General features: G+C 35.5%; 1 protein-coding gene across 2 annotated transcripts in view; it reads right to left on the reverse strand.

Moving 5' to 3' along the window:
- The window catches only part of LOC143257201 (3',5'-cyclic-AMP phosphodiesterase, isoforms N/G-like), a 425601-nt gene that overhangs the window by 323872 nt on the left and 80272 nt on the right, over positions 1 to 21457 (reverse strand). Inside the window, exon 1 of one of the 2 annotated variants that reach the window (XM_076515576.1) lies at positions 13684 to 13846. The exons of the other annotated variant lie outside the window; for it this stretch is intronic. Coding sequence (XP_076371691.1) covers positions 13684 to 13826 — 143 coding nt within the window. The 5' untranslated portion in view covers positions 13827 to 13846. Of the gene's footprint in view, positions 1 to 13683; positions 13847 to 21457 lie in introns of those variants that run through there. 2 annotated transcript variants of the gene reach the window in all.

The raw sequence follows: 21457 nt of genomic DNA on the forward strand, positions 1-21457 counted from the left end.
AGATTGACCGTCACATTATAACGCCCTCACAACTGAAAGGGCGAGCATGTTTGGTGTGACTGGGATTTGAACACGCGACCTGCACATTACGAGTCGCACGCCTTAACACGCTTGGCCATGCCGGGCCGTAATAATGCATAAACTTTATGTAATATTTATTAACACAAGTTGAGGGTACCAGTTAAAGAATCAAAACTCTGTAAAAGACAATATTAGTTCATTTTCATCTTTATTTTGTAAGAAATCTATAATGTCTTCATTAGAAGCTAATTGCATACCATGTTTTGTGGAAGGTAATAACTGACTCATTTAACAAATTAATTACTTGTGTCTTTAGATTCAAAGTTAAATGTTTGTAAACAAGTTGAAATGTTTCATGGTGTTTCTTATGCCCCTTCTTAAGCAAAATCCCTAAAACAAAACAGCCAATTTACACCGTAGGACAGTTTCTAATTATCATACAAAAAAGTACGATATTCGAACCAGTCAAGTATGGGTGATGAAAGTTAAAAGTGTATTTAAAAAGGGGGGATGCACTTCATTTCATTGCGTGTTTTTTTTTACTTTCTCGAGAAAAATAGTTAAAATAAAGAGCCAAGCAAAGTTCAGTGGTTCCGTGGTTTGCGTGCTAAAAAAACAAAACCACGTTACGCCCTTTGGAACCCCACGGTAACGGTCGAACCCCACTCTTCGATATTACAAGATAAAGCGATAGGTTATATTTATATTTACTGTCTTCCTTCCCCCTTGTGTATCACTTCAAATTTTGGGATAACTGGCAGTGATAGTCATCGTGTGGCTCTTTGCGTGAAAGCAAACAAAACAAACATTCGTTAATGCCTAAATCCTAACTCATCGATTATATAATCTCCATAAAAATATAACAGGTACGATCTAATGGCCATATGAAATAATTAAGTAAAATAGTCTATCAAAATATACATAAATGATACTCAAATACAAAGATAATACATTTTGTGTCCTATCTTTGTAGTCATAAAAGAAAAAAAAAGGATTTACCGTGTTCATATTTCTCTTATTTCGTGGCTATCTTCCAAAGTGACGTATCTGATGGAGAAAACGAGTTATACCATGTAGATATCAAATAGAAGGATGCGCTGAATGCATGTTAATCGACGTTAGCAGACGAAAAATGCCGATGTGTTGTAATCAGTAGGCCTAACATAATTTACGAATGTCTATAGTCTTAACCGTAAATGCTATATATTATTGGTAGTTACCAAGTTTTTGTGAAGGCAGTGAATACTGCATTTAAGATTATTATATATATTTTTTAATTATTTTGCGTATCTACACTTCAGTACTTCCTCTGAATCAAACAAAGTGAAGGTGTAGGCCTAAGGGAGTTACCGAACTAATCTCACTTTCGTAGAGACATCGAAACAATTGATCCGTATAATTTTAGCAAAATATTTTGAAGTTTGGTAAATAAATATACATTGGTTATTAAAAGTTTCCTTTTTTTTTTTTTTCACAGTGAATAGTAGCATTTCACAAGCAACATAATTCCTAACTTATTCACGAACTGTTCGCTGTTGCCGACGAAACGTGGAAGTGACATTCAAGATGGCACACACCGTACGTACACAAAATTTCAAATTTTGATTAGAACTGATATATTCCTAAGTTAAAACACAGCGCTCTTCGTGCCCATGCTAAAACCTGATTTGATTAATATATATACAAATCGTGATAATCATTATCTACACGTGCAGTTCACGATAAGCAAAAATAAAGTGTTAATTAGCTTTGATAAAACATTTAAGTGCATAGATGTATTGAAATAATGAAACCGGTTCATCAGGTGCTAGTTTTTAAGTTTCTCGCCTGCGTTCACAACTTTACCATAAATTTATGTACTGATGTAGCCTACTTTCTTGTTCTAGTATTATTGACTGTGAAATGTGATACAATAGTCAGTTTTGTCTTTAAAAAGTAAACCTATCAATAACAGGACGTTTATTATTTTTTCCATTAGGGTGGTTGAGGTTACGTGATGAAATTATTTATAAATTATTTTAATAAGCACGTCATATTTTAAAATAAGTAATAAATATTTTAAACCACACTTGCAGTATAATTGTTATTATCTGACCAAGAAAATGCCGGATAGGCAAAAAATTATTGTTACTAAAGCGTTTAGGTTATAGGTTTTTTATTTATTTATTTCTTCCATATTTGATCTTCAGAATAGGGCGTGAAACATACGTTTTGATAAAATTAGATCAGAGAAAAGTTAAGCCAACATTTGATCTGTACATTTTATAAGTAGAACAGGTACCGTCTACAAAAATAATATATATATATTACAAAACATGAATAAACTGACAATAACAAACAAAACAGTATTCAATCAAACAAAAATGGAACTGATTTATAAATAGTTGAAAGTGAATAAAAATTACATAGGTTTATAGTCTAGAAGAGAGGCAGCACCCACTACCAGCTCTAGGGCTACATTATATAAATAGTTTTGACCGTTACTCTTATAACACAACCATAGTCTCCGAGTGAACAACGGGATTTTTCGGTAACGGAATTCAAAACGTGACACCTAAGATCTTAAACTAGTCATTTCACCATCAGTCTACTAATGTGTCTAAAATATTTTAAATTAATTTTCTTTTTATAATGAACTGACTGAATTAATAACAAAGTTAAACAATGGGCTATCTGTAGTCTGCCCGGTTTCGAGCGGCGTGTGCCCGCAGACATACCGTTGCTCCACTGGGGTCTTTCTTTTCCGATTTATAATTTACACACCTTCTTATAAGTTACAGGAAAATTACCTATTCCGATATGCCTAACCTAAGACATTTCTTCGCTGTAGCTGATGTGATTAGTCTGATATAGCTCAGAAACAAGACGGGATTTGCCATTGGACAACACATATACAAATAATTTTTGTTGTTTTTTTATTTCGCGCGAAGCTACTCGAGGGCTATCTGCGCTATACAAATAATTTCAGTTTCATCTTCTTAGAACTTCGCGATTTCTATAAAGAAGTGTTCTGTTTTCTGTATTCTCAAATATACTGTCATCTTATGTATTTTTATTTTAAATCCATCTTCGTAATGAAATAAGTTAAGCTTTAAATAAAAGGACAATTTAATCGTAACAGTATCACTGGTCTAAATATTTGTTCAAAAATTACAGAGAATATAGGCAAAGTCAAAAGGTTAAGCTAAGCCTTCACTGTTTCCTAATTAAAAGTAAAATGACAGTAAGTCAGTTTAGCCCTCTACAGGCCATGTTATAATGTACGGGTAACAAATCTATCTCTGCTATTCATTATATTTATAAATGCTTTGGTTCTGTAGTTGTAACTTCTTACTTCTATGGAATTACTTTTGGTATTTTCTCAATTGAACAATTTAACTTCTAGGTTAATTATCCATTTATTCCACAAAAAAAGTTTTTTTTTCCCTCGTTATTTTCATAATGCGTGTATTATAGCATTTTAAATCCGTAAACTCACCACTGGCCCAGAGGGGGCCTAATGCTGTGTGATGGAAGATTAAACATATTTATTTTTATTGTGTATTTTATACATCGTTAAATTACCTGTTATAATTTAAGAATGGTGAAGGTCTAATATTTATATCATTTACATTTAACAAGGTTAATGTAATGAGTCATTTTTTTTAATAAACAGTTACAACTTTTCTTCAATTCGTAATTGAAAAAAAATCATTTCAAAAACATTGAACTCTATTCTGCTTTCTACACTACATTGCCCTAGGTGATGGGTCGCGAGTTCGAATCCACGTCACACCAAACAAGCTCGTCCTTTAATCCGTTGGGGGCGTTATAATGTAATAGTTAATCACACTCCTAGTTGGTAAAAGAGCAGCTTAAGAGCTAGCAATGGGTGGTGATGTCCAGCTGCCTACACCTAGTCTTACACTGCCAAATTAGTGACGGCTAGCTTAGATAGACCTCGTGTAGCTTTGCGCGAAATTCAAAACAAACAAACAAACATCGTTGATCATACGGTAAGTTTATTATTTTGTATCACAGTCTGGTCATCAAAGTGAAATAATTTTCATTTTATTTGATTAAAATACACATTTAAAGGGTTAAAGTTTTTCTTAACTATAAAAAGAAGATTAAAAGGATTTCCTTTAAAACGTTGTAAAGTCTGGAGTTTACATAATTGTTTAAAACATCTAGAAACCCGCTCTTGTTAGTTAAAAAATAATAATAATTGTGTATTATTTTGACAAAACTGCTCTCTCACATTCTGCTGATGTTTGTCAGGTCGTACGAGGCAAGGTATTCGGTTTTATCAGGTTGTCTTTAGCACAACCACCTGAATATGTTGGACACGCCCCTTGATGCCAGTTACAGAACGCGGGAGGGGTAGGTGTTCACCGTCGAGTGTTTCTGTCCGTTTAATATCAACAAGAAAATAAGTTGTATTGTAAGAGATAATACGTGCCTTGCCTTTCAATTGATTCACTCAAGAAGAGATATTTAAAGTGAAAAGGGCAGGTTACAAACCTCGCTGAATACAAACTAGAAAACGAGGCAAGGCAAATTTTATGAAACCTGGTGAAAGGAATGTTTAGTTTCGAATTGCAAATAGCACAAAAGTACACTTGGATACTGGTTATTACTGCTATTGCTGTAATCCTACTGGTATTGTGAAACTAAACCTAAAATCAAACGACAGTTCGTGATACTAGTGATTCATACGTGTATGTTTTGGAATATAGTTTATTAAAAATACATTTTATCACGTGATCTGAGCTTAATCTTCCATGTTGTCACAAATTACGCCCCCGGCACGTCAACAGTAAGATTAAGGCTATACAATGCTCAAACCCAACATTCAATTTCCAACGGAGGACATAAGAGATAGATCAACGTGTCTTTAAGAAATAAACATTTAGAAGACCAAACTGGGATAGGCTTAAAATGTTGTACTATAAACATATTTTCAAATGTTTTTTTTTCCTTCATTAACACATATGAGTTCAATATAAAAACAGCAGAAGACGAGGAGGTCCTAAAATGGTGCCACGTGAAACAAAGAATGACCAAACTGAACTTTTCGGAGAGAAAATCTCGCTATAGAATTGTATTAACATTTCAAAAAAAAATATATATATTATGATTTTGTTGAGGATACTAGTTAGAGAGATATTTTGGAGGCCTAAGTTTTCTTTTTTTTTCTTTTTAAATAAATGGGATATTTTAAAGAAAAACTCGTGTAAATGATACCCGTCCGGTACGATGCGTGTTTCAAACAGCGAAGTCAGAGACTGTGGTTCATGCACAGTCAACCCTGTTTGACTACTGCTGACTAGAAAAAGGGCAACCAGAATTTCTGAGAAACTTTGAAACCATTACCAAGAATTAAAAGTTTTAACCTGAAATGATAATAAAAAATAATTGTTTTTTACTTTTCTAACGTTCAGAAACGAACGTTTCAAGTCACGTGAAAAGCCTGTTGTTGTTTTTTTTACAATAACTACTTAATTCTTTAAGCACCACCGTAATTTTATTTGCAATTTAGTAAATCTGTTAATCCTACGATATGAAACGTGTTTATTAGTTTTATTATAAGAGTATTAAACCTGTTAAACCTTACGATATAAATCTTGTTTTTCTTCTCTGTTAACGGTCCGGCATGACCAGTTGGGTTAAGGCGTGCGACTCGTAATTCGAAGGTCGCGGGTTCGAATCCCCGTTGCGCCAAACATGCTCGCCCTTTCAGCCGTGGGGGCGTTATAATGTTACGGTCAATCCCACTATTCGTTGGTAAAAGAGTAGCCCAAGAGTTGACGGTGGGTGGTAATGACTAGCTGCCTTCCCTCTAGTCTTACACTGCTAAATTAAGGACCGCTAGCGCAGATAGCCCTCGAGTAGCTTTGCGTGAAATTCAAAACAAACAAATCTTTGTTGTCAGATTAGTGAATCTGTTAACCCTTACAAATCTTACTATCAGTTGTTAGTAAGATGGTGTCATACAAAACAAAAAACAGTTTTTCCCTCACTAAGAGAGAGAAGAAAAATGTCATATTTAGGCATTTGGCTAGTATCCAATGAGTACGCATGTCATATTTAGGCATTTGGCTAGTATCCAATGAGTACGCATGTCATATTTAGGCATTTGGCTAGTGTCCAATGAGTACGCATGTCATATTTAGGCATTTGGCTACTATCCAATGAGTACGCATGTCATATTTAGGCATTTGGCTACTATCCAATGAGTATGCATGTCAACTATTTCGTTGTATTATGATATTATCGACTGATTTCTAGATACCAAGATGTTTTGTTTTGTTTTTTTCCTTTAAAGGCTTAGCGAGCACTACAGAGAGTGGGAGAGGACAGGTCTTTTGCATAAAGAATGAAGGTAATCTACATTAAAGTCAAATGTGTATTTTTTTAAATCAGAAGATAGAGAACGTTTTTAGACTTTTTTTTAATATTAGGGTTGTTTGAGACGTTACGTGTGTTCAGAAGCTGTGAAAATACATAAGGAACAACATTATTATGCCATATTTGAAATATGTTGTTCTTCTACATATATCTTGCAGTCGAAATAATTTTTTCATCCACAAGATATAAATTTTCAGCGAAGAAAACTATTCGGTGAAACGTTTCTTTATTTTTAAGCAGAAAGCTACAAAACTGGCTATCTGCGCTGTTCTTGTGGCTGGTATAGGAACCCGATCTAGAGCATTATGAACGCTTAGGCTTGCCATTTAGAGGAAGGCATTCAAAAATAATTATAGATAAGAGAAGTTCGTGATATGAGAACTGTCGATTATCTCAAATTCACAGGGTGTGTATCTTAGGGAGAAAAGTCAGTTCGCATATGTGTAGTACAACACGAAAGTTTGAGGTTCAATTACCCTATAATTAGGCAGAATACAGGTAGCGTGTCACGCAACTTTGCGGATACAAAAACTAGTTGCTTCTATATATCTATTATGGTTTTATATTTACATCGATTGGTCGCAAATAATAACTTCTGTCCCATGACTAGTAATAAAAGTGTCCCCCTTGGCACAGCGTTCAGTCTTCGGATTTACAAATCTAAAATCAGGAGTTCGATTCCCCCCGTGATCACAGCAGATAGCCCAATGTGGATTTGCTATGAGAACACACACAAACCAGTAACAAAATTATGGTTTCGACCTTTTCTGACAACCTTCTTTTACCTGAGGCCTGGAAAGGCTTGGTGGTTAGAGGACTTGACTCATAATCTACAAGTTTCGGGTTCGGATCCCCGTTACACAACATCTTTGTATTTTGAGCCTTTTTGGTATTATAATGTTACGTTAAATTCCAGTGTTTGTTGGTAAACGAGTTGACAGTGGGTAATATTGACGAGCTGCCTTTCTACCACTGTACAATTAGGGACGGCTAACGTAGATAACCCTCGAATAGCTTTGTGTGAAGTCCGAAACAAACAGATTATAAATTGTGTGTAAACAAATATTATTCACTAAGAAAATGGACGAATATTTATGTTTCATATCATTTTATTAGGTGTAATAATTTTTATACTAAACAGTAATCTCCAGTCCGATGGCACAGCGGCATGTCTGTGGACTTACAACGCTAGAAACTGAGTTTCGATACCCCTAGTTTGTAGAACACGGGCAGTCCAATGTGTAACTTCGTACTTAAATACCAACAAGAAAGATTCAATAGCATTTAGTATTTTTCTTCATGTGAAACTTTTAACCTAAAAATATTAGATTCATTACGTCTCCACACAAAAACATAGTGTTTTTTCTATTGTTTCTTTCTATTCTTCAACGGCCCCGGTAGACCATGAAGCATGCGTATGATAATTGATAATCGTAATCAGACCTTAATAAATGGTAAATGAATTATACGGGAAAAGTGTGACCTCGGGACGAATATCAGTTTGTTTGTTGTTAAATGCGAAACCCACAATGGGTTTGCCAGTGCTGTGCCAAACTCGACCTGGTGACCAGATTTTGCAAACGTGATCCCTCGAGCTGACAGGCGAGAGTGGAGAAATAGATAACAGGTATGTTTATTCCTAATAGTAAAGTCGACTGTAATTAAATATTCATAAAAATTTATTCAATGTTTTTGTCATATACAATCACACGACAGTGTACACTAACTGCCACCTAGAAGTTGTTTGTGGCAAACGTTATTTCGTCAACACCTTAATTTGGCTATGGCTATTAGCCAAAATAACGACTGGCGACATAGAATCACAATTTTAATATTAGTAATTAAAAAAACCGTACTGAAATCCTTTCAATTTGATGTTTAAGCGATTCCTTATTTTTGAGAAAGCCACAGTATTATGTAGTGTGATATAAGCCTTTTATAAAATGCATGTGCTTTATTTACTGCAACCCCAACAAGCTCGAACACATAATAAAACTTTAACTTTCGCTCTTCTAAAATGCATACAGAGACATCTGTTGGTGGATGATACGCAATTACTAAATGTTCTTGATATTAATTGTAATGAATATCCAAGTGATGAATGACGCTACCATAATTGAAGAGTTGTTTGAAAAATACGGTACAAATTGTACCAGTTGATAATACGTTTGAAACTAGAACTACGAACGATCATAACAAACTTACTTGACTGCGCAACGACGTGAAATAATAAAAATTCTAAGTTAATTTCACATTTCTGTATTGAAGTATGATCCACTATTACCTTCAAAATTCAATTAAATAAAGAAAAGAGATTGTAGCTTAATGTTTGAAACAACTGACAAAAATATTTCATAAGATATTTGGAGAAACAATTAAGTTTCGTTTTTTCAAGAAGTCTACATCCATTTGCCAACCCCCCCCCCTATTTATTAGTTCGGTTTATCCCAAATCTTTATCATGAATCCTTTAGTAACTTGTGTATCAGTTTCCTAAACGTTCAGTTGGATGGGTCCGAGTACAACCATTTACACTACCTTCAGTTTGATGGGTCCGAGTACAACCATTTACACTACCTTCAGTTTGATGGGTCCGAGTACAACCATTTACACTACCTTCAGTTTGATGGGTCCGAGTACAACCATTTACACTACCTTCAGTTTGATGGGTCCGAGTACAACCATTTACACTACCTTCAGTTTGATGGGTCCGAGTACAACCATTTACACGACCTTCAGTTTGATGGGTCCGAGTAAAATCATTTACACTAACTTCAGTTTGATGGGTCCGAGTACAACCATTTACACTACCTTCAGTTTGATGGGTCCGAATACAACCAGTTACACTACCTTCAGTTTGATGGGTCCGAAAACAACCAGTTACACTATCTTCAGTTTGATGGGTCCGAGTACAGTTACATTACCTTCTCTGATGTTATTACCCAATCCTGCGGCCACTTTTTATAATACATAGAGTCGTGAGTGACTCCCTTCTGGTACCACATTTAGCTATATGGAGCTGTTCGATGAGCACCACCAACACCACATTTTGCTATGGGGAACTGTAAAGTACCATCTCTGGTACCACATTTAGTTATATGGAGCTGTTCGATGAGCACCACCATCATTACATTTTGTTATAGTGAACTGTAAGGTACCATTTCTGGTACCACATTTAGCTATATGGAGCTGTTCGATGAGCACCACCAACATTACATTTTGCTATAGGGAACTATAAGGTTCCACCTCTGGTACCACATTGGTACCACATTTAGCTATATGGAGCTGTTCGATGAGCACCACCAACATCATATTTTGCTATAGGGAACTATTAGGTAATACCTCTGGTACCACATTTAGGTATATAGAGCTGTTGGATGAGCACCACCAACACTACATTTTGCTATAGGGAACTGTAAGGTAGCATCTTTGGTACCACATTTAGCTACATTGAGCTGTTCGATGAGCACCACCAACACCGCATTTTGCTATAGGGAACTGTAAATTACCACCTCTTGCACCACATTTAGCTATATAGGAACCCCTTTTCTGGCATTGTAAGTCCGCAGACATACCGCTGTGTCACTGAGGGAGGGATTTAATAATTCATCAGTGTTCCATTTCTGAATGGAAAGTCCTGATGAATCACAGAAACAATCGAAACGTGAGGTTCATCTGCAACAGCAATCAATTTAAAGCTGTAATTCTAAACATTTATTTTGCTGTTGTTCCTCACTGGGTTTAATAAATAAAAAATTGGGGATTTGAACCCTTCCCGTCTATATAATACAACTTGCCAAATGCATGAATTTGTGCAAGAATAACAAATTTCATGCTCGTCTAACGTCACCGGTTTGTTGTTTTTTCATATTTATATGTATGTCCAAAGTGTCAATCAATACATTTTGATTGGTTATCGAAAGGAACAACCTTCCCTAGTGGCACAGCAATATGTTTACGGACTTGCAACATTTGAAACCGGGTTTCGATACTGATGGAAGGCGGAATACAGATATAGCCCATTGTATAGCTTTGTACTGAACAAGAAACAAAACGAAAAGAACAATGCCTTGCGGCTGTACGTATTTAAGATGGTATTATCACTAGTATATAGCGGTACAATGGTTAAAACAGGTCACCCCTCCAGGCGACCTTTGGCCTTCTTTCTGGGAAATTATGCGAGGGTTTCCAACAGAAGATGTTAAAAGCTGTTCTAAATTTTACTAAAATTATAAGTCCTCTGGCGAACTTTCTGTTTTTATACATAGAATAAATAATTAAAAGACGTCGATTAACATTTATTAATTTAGTAATTAATACATAAATTATCAATATTTATAAACGAAAAAGAGAAGAATATATTTGTTTGTTTCTAAAATTAAGCACGAAACGACATAATGGATTATCTGTAAGTCCGCAGAGAGGCCGCTGTGCCACTGGGTGGGGGTGGAGGTAGAAAGAGTAGGACAACATTCTTTAGCTTGTGCGTGACCTCTAATTAAAGAAAGAGGTCAAGAAAATTGATTAATTTATTAAGAAGTCTGAGATTTAATTGTCTGATTGATGCCACGAAACAAAATAAGTCAAAACTAGCAAGAGATATAACACAGCTGAAATATCAAGCAGATGATTTGTAAAGACCTCAAAAGGAGCAGAAACAATGTCATAACGATTCAAAAACCCAAAAAGGGATTCAGGTCGGCACCAATACAAATTGACGTTTACAGTGTAATTCTTCGTTTATTAGAATACTAAAAGCCATACAAATGCTAACGATACTTAATCTGTTACCTTATTCAGAATTTAAAGTTTTCCTTTAAAGTATAAGCTTTCGAATTTGTAAAATGTTTCAGCATGATTATAAACATCTAACTTTTCCCAAAACTCTATACTCAACATAATTTTGTTTACTTCTTTGTTTTGAATTTTCACTCAAAGCCGCACGAGGCAGAGGGCTCTCTGCTCTAGCCGTCCCTAATTTAGCAGTGTAAGACTAGAGAGAAGATAGCTAATAATCACAATCACCACCTAATGCCAACTCTTTGAGGCTACTCTTTTACAAATGCGCCTGACATGGCCAGGTGGTTAGGGAACTCATCTTACAATCTGAAGGTCGGGGTTCGAATTCCGGTCATACCCAACATGCTCGCTCTTTCAGCCAAAAGAGTAGACTAAGAGTTGACGGTGGGTAGTGAAAACTAGCTGCCTTCCCTCTAGTCTTGCACTGCTAAATTAGGGATGGCTAGAGCAGATAGTCTTCGCGTAGCTTTGCACGAAATTCAAACAAACAAACTTTTACCAACGAATAGTGTGATTGTCTTACACTGCTAAATTAGGGATGGCTAGAGCTGATAGTCTTCGTGTAGCTTTGCACGAAATTCAAACAAACAAACTTTTACCAACGAATAGTGTGATTGATCGCTACATTATAACTTCCCCACATTAGAAAGAAAAGGTGAGCATGTTTGGTGAGATGGGGATTCGAACCTTCGACATCCTCAGATTGTGAGCCTTAACCACCTGGGTAAGCAGGACAACTAGTTTAATTCTTTGTAACTATTAAAACAGTTGCTTGTTTTTTTATTGTATTTTTGCTAAAATTACATTAAATGTTTAGTACTGTTCTTTTAGTCTGACAATTATGACACATCATAATTTCTCCTCAGTGGCACAGCGGTATGTCTGCGGACTTAAAACGCTAAAAACCAACGTGGCGGGCAGAGTACAAATACCCATTGTGTAGCTTTGTGCTTAATTTAAGACAACAACAACAAATCGTAATTTAGTTTCAGTTACACATTAATTACCCAGAGGTTTTAGTGGTGTTTCTGTAGAGAAATTACACTAGATGGCGACAGAAAAATAAAATAAAATATTAGAGTTATAATACATCCGAATTCAAAACTTACATTTCACGCGCAAATTAAGTTTACAGGACGCAGAGTTTTAGATAGGGTTACTTATAAACTGCTCTTCACGAAGCACTGACACCAAAACAATCTTAGTTCAATCCCATTCAAGTAAAAAGTGTGCGTAAATAACAAACAAATTCTGAATAAAAATCGTGAAAAAGTTAACCCAAGAAATTCTAAAAGAATGGATCGTAACAAAATATATATATATTTTTTTTTAAAGTTCTGAGCGTTCAATAATTATGGATACACAACAAATTTCAAATTGTAAATATTTACATAATGTTTTGTTATCTGAATTCTTTAAGATTTTCACTTGGATGTCTTGTACTGGAACCACATGTAGCAATGTTTCAATTAAGGATACACGATTTTGTTCATTTAGGATTGACCACAGTACTTTGTTTTATCGAAAACTTAATCACATCTTGAAGCCTAGAGGTCTCGTTTATTACAGCAACAGTCCAATTATTGTATCATTGTTATATTTTAATTTTGTAAACATGGACTATTAGTACTTACTTATATTCAATTGGCTTTATTTTGTACTAGTCGGTAGATTAGTATTTGTGTTTTTATTTTACTGTTGATAAAACAAAAGTTCACTCATCAAAAGAAGAACAAACATGTTAAAAATGGAAAAAAATTAGGAAGGAAGAAAAAACGAAACACAAAGTGATTAACCATTAACGTTATTTTGTGAGATACGTTAATTAAAATTTGGCAAAAAACATTATTTGGAACCACTCGCGATGTCTGTGGTTCTGAACGGCATGGACAGTGAATTTTATATGTAGTTATCACTAGTCTTACTATTGTTAGATGGATTTAATTTCAGAGAAAAAAAACACCAATCAGGTTTCAAACGTTGGAATGTCACTCTTCTCGGTTACAGCCATTTTATTTATACGTACTGGAAGAAATGTCGTTAAATACTGTTCGTAATATAAATATTTTTTCTTCTTGTTTTCATTGTTTTTGACTCGACGAGGCTTAGAAACAGATTTAAACTTCACGTTTTTGTTTAGATGTCACTAATTGTGGATTAAATACATTCCTGACGTTTGTCATATGTTTGTACTTAAAGCAAGTGGCAGCATGTACGTTTTCGATTTTTGCTTTTGAAGCGAAGACGATTTCCATCGTAGTTTCTGTGTCTTAATTTGAACAATTTTATTTTGTTTAAAATAAAGTGGTACAACATTTCGCAATATTATATCCTGCTTTTGGTCATGTTAAAAAAAAAAAAACAATAATAGATCTGAAATTAGGCTTACAACTATCGCAAGATGAGAACGAAAATCAGAATTCGAGGATTTGTTAATTACACTAATGAAGGAACATCACGTGGTTGAACTTACCCACACATCCACGAGTGACGACGACGTCGTGATCCAACAACGAGAGGGACATTTAAAAACTTGCCGGAATTTTTACATGAATCCAAATCTGGTTTTCTTATTTGGATCACGGGAACACTATACTGCCCACTAGCACCTTCCATGATTTATACGCTACAACACCAAGTTGCTCGCTTAGAAAAACAAGGTCGGAAAGTCAGAGAGTTGCTCAAGCTGCTACGTTAAGCTCGTAAAGCGTGCTGTAAAGCGTTTACCACGTGCACTCTCGACGTACGTGTTTTGAATACACGAACGTTCCTTGCTGGTCGTGCTGTGTATGCAGGGAAGGGTAGATTAGCTGGTGGCCTTAAAAAAAAAGAAAAGAAGAAGGTAGAATTCAAGTAAACCTGCATACAGACACACGAGAGAGAAGGTCAAATGGCAAAACGCCAAGGTTCGGGCATTGCACCAGAGTTTATTAGTATGCAACGCCGAAAGTTTCGGTGATGCTGCGCGACTTGTCCCTATCAAAGTTAGCATTGTAAGAGAACCTCAGTGTCCCGATCCTCAGTGGGACGCATGTCCTCCATCCTTGTTTAAAGGTCATTCATCATGGGAATCACTCCTGGCATCAGTCATGTAGTCTTGAGGATTTGAACGTCAAAATAAGACTCGTGTTCTAACACTTAATGAAATGTTAAGAGTTACCACAGGTCTAATTTGTCTTGTGGCGGGCAAAAAACGTTTTCTAAACTGAATTTAGCGCTTACAGACTGGAGGACTGCTATACACGAATGGCATATGGATATTTGTCGCATGTTTCTTTCTTTCTGTCATTGTACTCGTCTATAAGTTTGGGTAATAACTACCAATCCATAATGTTCACTTCTGTTCATCTACTCACATTTTGATTTATCTGTCTGTCTATTTAATTACAACGGTGGCCATGACAATTTACTTGCTTTCATATTTACCCATCAGTATGTTTATCAGCAGTGTGATTTATCTTTCTGTTTAGTTTTAATACGATTTGGTGCTTGTCTTCATATGTTAATATTAATCCAGTGTGTTTTTTTAAGTTTCAATTTACTCCAATGTTTATAACGCTAAAATTCAGGGTTACGCTCCTGTAGTGACACACCACATGCAGGTATAACAAACAACAAAAAATGTCACTCTCTCTACCTTTTCCGCTTACCTGTCTTTTTAACTAATACAGTTCTACACAGGTTCATGTTTATTCAGTCTGTCTACAACACGCTTCTGTTTATCTAAATTTATTCTGTCGATGTCAGTCTATATTTCTCCATCAATGTCGGATGTTTGTAATTATTGAACTTCTAGCTTAGAGGACCTGAAAATGCACTTTGATACACTCCGAATTTAATTCACATATCACGAAAGTTTTCATTCCAGTGATCGTAAATTCTTGTTTCCATAGCATTAAACAACTGTGGCTCTAGTTCTACAACATATGTATGCTAAACTGAAACAGCTTGAAGGACTCATAGATAACTTCCGTCATACACAGAATTTATTCCCTGGTGTATTTCCTGTTTTAATTAATGTCTCCTGGTGCAGAATAATAAAGGAACTTCAAAATACACACATGGTGTATATATATATGTATACACACCAAAATTATTCAGAGTACCTGTGATTAATATAACTGGTTGACTTATGGATGGTTAGGTAAAACGTTCACTAGAGCATATAGCTTATTATTTTTTATTAAATTGATAACTTACATTTCTGTTGACTAAAACTGTAATTTGAAAAGTGAAAACTGTTTTATTATTCATCTAAAGTGTTTGAAAAAGCTATTCTCTTGAACGTCCATTGTGCGCCAGATACATGGTTTCCGAAAAATGAATATACCAAATATAAAGTTCAATAACTTTATTGTTATTTGATGTAACAACAAAAATTTAATATAAAGACAAGTAGTAGGTTTGTAAGTTTGAGTTTTAATAATTAATGGACTACTACAAGTCTTCCATCATTCGCTATAATTAATCTAATTCTGTGTTCAAATACTGAGAAAGCATTTTCCAACACAACAGTAAGGATGGGTAACATAGCATTACGAATCAGTAGTGATGGATGAGATAGCACCACGAATCAGTAGTGATGGATAAGATAGCATCACGAATCAGTAATGATGGATAAGATAGCACCACGAATCAGTAGTGATGGATAAGATAGCATTACGAATCAGTAGTGATGGATGAGATAGCACCACGAATCAGTAGTGATGGATAAGATAGCATCACGAATCAGTAATGATGGATAAGATAGCACCACGAATCAGTAGTGATGGATAAGATAGCACGAATCATAGCACCACGAATCAGTAGTGATGGATGAGATAGCACCACGAATCAGAGTGATGGATAAGATAGCATCACGAATCAGTAATGAGTAGTGAATCAGTAATGATGGATAAGATAGCACCACGAATCAGTAGTGATGGATGAGATAGCACCACGAATCAGTAGTGATGGATAAGATAGCACCACGAATCAGTAGTGATGGATGAGATAGCATCACGAATCAGTAGTGATGGATAAGATAGCATCAAGAATCAATATGAATGGATAAAATGGCATCACGAATTCGATGTTTCACTTCTTCATTGTCTTCTGGTTTATTATGGTAAACTTCTGTTTACAAAATGTCCTGGAGATAAAAACCTAAAGGGGTTAAATCTGGGGAATGAGAGGATCATTTGATGGATCCTGCCCTACCGATCCAACACTCTGGTAATGTTTGGTTTAAATCATTTTAACAGTTCGTGCAAAATGGTGTGGGGCTTCATCCTGTTGGATGCTAGCTCTTTGTAACAAACTGGAAGTTTCTTGAAGTTGTAAAATAAAGAACTCTTGTAACATGTGTAGATACGAATGTCCAGCAACAGTTCGTAACAGATAAACAAGGACACAAATATAATACAACAAAACAAGCCTTACAAGCCTACAACTTGTATCTTTATTTAATTTTTGTTGTTATCTCAAATAACAAAAAAGTTATCTAACCTTATTTCTAGTGTATTCATTGTTGGACAACCTGAATTAATTACCCAATGACGTAGTGTAACGTACGTTTTAAAAGGATACACCAATCATATCTCCTTACTCAGTGTCCATGATGTGTCTGACACTAACATCCCATAACGTCACGTAATATAAAATGCACACTCATCAAATATTCTTGCTGAGTGTCCATAGTATAGTAAACTCTAACACCTAGTGACGTCACGCAATGTAAATTACACAACTTACAACTGCTCTTGCTCATTCTTACAGCTTTTTCATCTTAGCTCATTCAGTTGTATTTTGTAATATCAATTCTACAGAAGTGTAATAGTAACTACTGCAATGACAGACAAGTTTTGAGCAACACGGTCATAAAAATAATTAACACAAATAGTTAAAACGGCATGATACCTCACGCAATCAAACTTGTGGGTCAGAAGAGTGACGTCATTAAACGTGTACCTGTATTAACTTACTAGTATTCACTAAACTCATTACTGATTTGTTCGTGTTTTCAAGCCACGTGTTATGTAAATTAACTAAAATGCACATTGACTTCCATAATGAATCGTGAGAAATGATGACATTAAACATAGCATATACGTAGGATTCTCTCTGATAATTCGGCCGTGACCTTAACTTGGTTCACGTTAATATGATCACATTATGACCTTTAGGTTTACACATTATGACCTTTAGGTTTACACTTATATGACCACATTGTAGCCTTAGTTTAGTCCGCACTGATGTTACCACATTATGACCTTAGATCGGTTCACACTAGAGTGATCGTGTTGTGGCCTTGGTCTAACTAACACCGGTGTGATCATATTTGTGGACATTATATGGTTTGTTATCACATTGTGGTCTTCGTTTAGTTTACACTAATATTACGACATCTTAACCTTTGTTTGGTTCACACTAGTGTGATCACATTGTGACCTTAGTATGGTGAGACAATTTGTGATCTTAATTCAGCTGATAGCTGATAAAATAACGTTTTGATCTCATTTCAGTTTACACTAGTAATATAACCTGATGAACATAACTAGGTTCACACTGACGAAAATGGGATATGCCTAAACTTTGTTTACTCTGCGAAAAACTCAATTTGGTTTTAGCATCATATATTCAAATAGCAGCACTTTATAAGACTAGTTTTTCCTCATATCAATATGATCAAAATGTGAATCTGGTTCAGCAGAGATACCAGTCTAATCACACTATGGATTAAGTTAACCGTTTTTAGTTTCGTTAACATTACACATGCTAGTGCAGCATCATACTGAGGTCACACAACAGACCTATTTCGTCAGAGACGGAGTTTTATTACGGATTTCCATTGGTTTATGTTTGTGTGATTAAATTGAACAGTTGCTGTGACTTATATTCGTTTGATAATCTTGTGACTTTATTTTGGCTTATTCTGTCTTGGTGACGTTTTGCTGACGTTCTAATGAAATAATGACATTCATGACTTATTGTGACACAGGTAATTCACAATGTTATAAACTCAAATTCGTTATGAGCTGTGATTCCATTATAGGCTTAACTGGGTTTAATTTAGTTTAGAATGGCATGATTGTAATATATAAATACCATATATCTCTCTGTATATATATATAATAGCCGAATGCCTGTCTCTCACGCTTCGTATTGCGTGAGCAGTTAATAATACAAAAAAAACATTACATCAATATACTTTTCTTAAAGATTACGTTAGTACGTTGCAGGAAAATCATTCATAAAATTCCGTATCAATGTTGTCATCCACCGTCAGTTTTTGCACGTGCTAAACGGTCAGTTGGAGAAAATTTAAGAAAGACAAATGTTTCGTTTTGTGAGGAAATTTTAGGTAAAAACAGAACTCGTCGTCTGATTAAAAAAATTTTTCGAAGATGAGAATACGAAATGGGAAAAAAACGCATAAAAGTGCGTGTTTTGTTATAGCAAAGCTACATCGGGCCATCTATTGTGTCTACCGAGAGAAATCGAACCCCCAATTTTCATATTTTATTTATTCTTCTTATGTGGGAGCCCACTTCAGCAACGATACATTAGAATTTCCACTTGAAACCTTTCGTATTCCACGTAAAGTGAGAGTAAAATTTGTGTAATTGTTTTTTGTTTTCTTTTGTTTTCAAACCATACGTTATGAGCAGACATTCATATACAACATTAAAATGCTGTTATCCCATGCCCCCAGTGGCACAACATGTTCGCCATTTCAGTCGTGGGGGCGTTATAATGTGACGGTTAATCCCACTATTCGTTGGTAAAAGAGTAGCCCAAGAGTTGGTGGTGGGTGGTGATGACTAGCTATCTTTCCTCTAGTCTTACACTGCTTAATTAGGGACGGCCAGCGCAGATAGCCCTCGTGTAGCTTTGCGCGAAATTCAAATAACAAACAAGCAAACAAAAGTGATGAAAATAGAAGTATTATGTTACTATATAAAACAGAATTATCAGCTACAGAAATTAGATTTAGCAGTAACAACGAACATGTTACTGTGGATATTCTGCAAAGAAACAATACAAAAGTAACTGTGGCAGGAATATACTGCTCACCACATAAACAACTAGACACAGCATTACTCAGCAACATCTTTTCCCACAACCATAACTCTATAGTTATTGGAGATCTAAACAGTAAAAATGTCAACTTTGGATGCAGGTACACAAACAACAATGGAAGAAGTCTCCTACAGTTCATAGATGATAACAATATAGCCCTACTAAATGATACCACCCCTACACACACAGCGTATGCCACATATCCATACATGAACTTCTTGGAGCAATATAAAACAAAAAACAAATCTCCAGGTGAAAATGAAATACAAGCCATTCTTCTAAAAAAGGGCACTCCGAAATTGTTTGACCACTTAAAAACACTTTTTAATGTATCTCTATCCTCAGTACACATACCAGTTTCTTGGAAACTCACTAATATATTAATGTTCCATAAGGAAGGAAAGCCAGCAAATAAACCTAATAGCTACTGATCAGTCAGCCTGACCAGCTGTATAGGTAAAATTCTCAAAAGAATAATCAGTAATAGACTCTCCACATTCTTAGAGATAACATCAAAATTACCAGAAGAACTAAATGGATTCAAGAAATTTAAACAAACGACAGATCATTCAATTAGATTAACCAAAACTACTGTATAATAAACAGCTCCAATAAAAGAATGTACTGTCGCTTGCTTCCTTGATATCGAGAAAGCATTCCACACTGTATGGCATGATGGTCTAAGGTTCCGAATGATTGAAATGGAACTTCCGCGTGGAATTATTCGTTGGTTATCTAACTTTTTTGGAAAATAGAAAGTGTAGAGTGGATGTACGGGTACCTTTTCTGAGTACTTTACTCCAGAAGTTGGTGTCCCTCAGGGAGGGGTGGCTAGCCCTATACTCTTCATCATGTATGTAAACAATATGCCATTGAGGGATCTTAATTATGGATTCTCTTCACAGTTTGCTGATGATGTGGCAGTCTGGAAAAGTGCCACAACACCAACAATAGCAGCCACAAACATAAAACCGCAACTAAATAGAATAAGCGAATACTGTCAAAATATAGAATAAGAATAAATACAGGAAAAACACAACTTGCAGTCTTTACGAAATTGACAAAACACAAAAAACAACAGCCAGAAATATATATGAATGGCACAATACTTCAGACTACCCCATCGGCAAAATTTCTAGGTCTAACCTGTGATTCAAAATTAACTTGGATTAATCATGTGAACGAAATTAAAAATAAAGTCTGGCAAAGAACTAACTATACTAGGAGTCTAATTGGTAAAAACAGTGGAGCATCTACAGATAACATACTAAAAATCTATAAAACATACATTAGACCAGTAATAGATTATGCAGCTCCAGCATGGATAACTGTGAGCAATAAAATAATTAAAACCAAACTACAAACAATCCAAAACACACTCCTCACAACTGCATACAGAGTTCCAAAAACTATATCATCTCAGTTCATTCACAAATACTCGAACATACCAACCATACCAGATAGACTCCTACATATTACAATAATGTACTTTAATAAGAATTGGATGAAAAACGAATTACTATGCGAACTAGACAGGTACCTCATACTTGATGAAGTTGGTCCTAAACATCTCTCCCCAGGTAACTTATATTTTAAATATAAAATGAATAAATATATAATAAAAAATGTATGCATGTGTGTATATATATATATATATACATATAATGAATAAAACATTTTAAAAAGTGCCACCAACAAACTTCACATCTGGTTCATAGGGCATAATAATACTCATATATGTATCACAATACATTGCTCTGAAAAGAATCGGAGTAATATTCAGTTCACTCTGACCCGAAACTGAAGTAATTATCACTATCAAATACTGCAAGACCACGTAAGTACGGGGAGGAGGAACAGGTCAAAGAGAACCTGACCTTCCAGGGTATGAACATATCATACCCACTCACCGAGAAAAAAAACGATATCAATGGTGAGACTTATGGCCCGGCATGGCCAAGCGCGTTAAGGCGTGCGACTCGTAATCCGAGGGTCGCGGGTTTGCGCCCGCGTCGCGCCAAACATGCTCGCCCTCCCAGCCGTGGGGGCGTTATAATGTTATGGTCAATCCCACTATTTGTTGGTAAAAGAGTAGCCCAAGAGTTGGCGGTGGGTGGTGATGACTAGCTGCCTTCCCTCTAGTCTTACACTGCTAAATTAGGGACGGCTAGCACAGATAGCCCTCG

Source organism: Tachypleus tridentatus, chromosome 7 (genome assembly GCF_004210375.1).
Source record: "Tachypleus tridentatus isolate NWPU-2018 chromosome 7, ASM421037v1, whole genome shotgun sequence".
Classification (NCBI taxonomy): domain Eukaryota; kingdom Metazoa; phylum Arthropoda; class Merostomata; order Xiphosura; family Limulidae; genus Tachypleus; species Tachypleus tridentatus.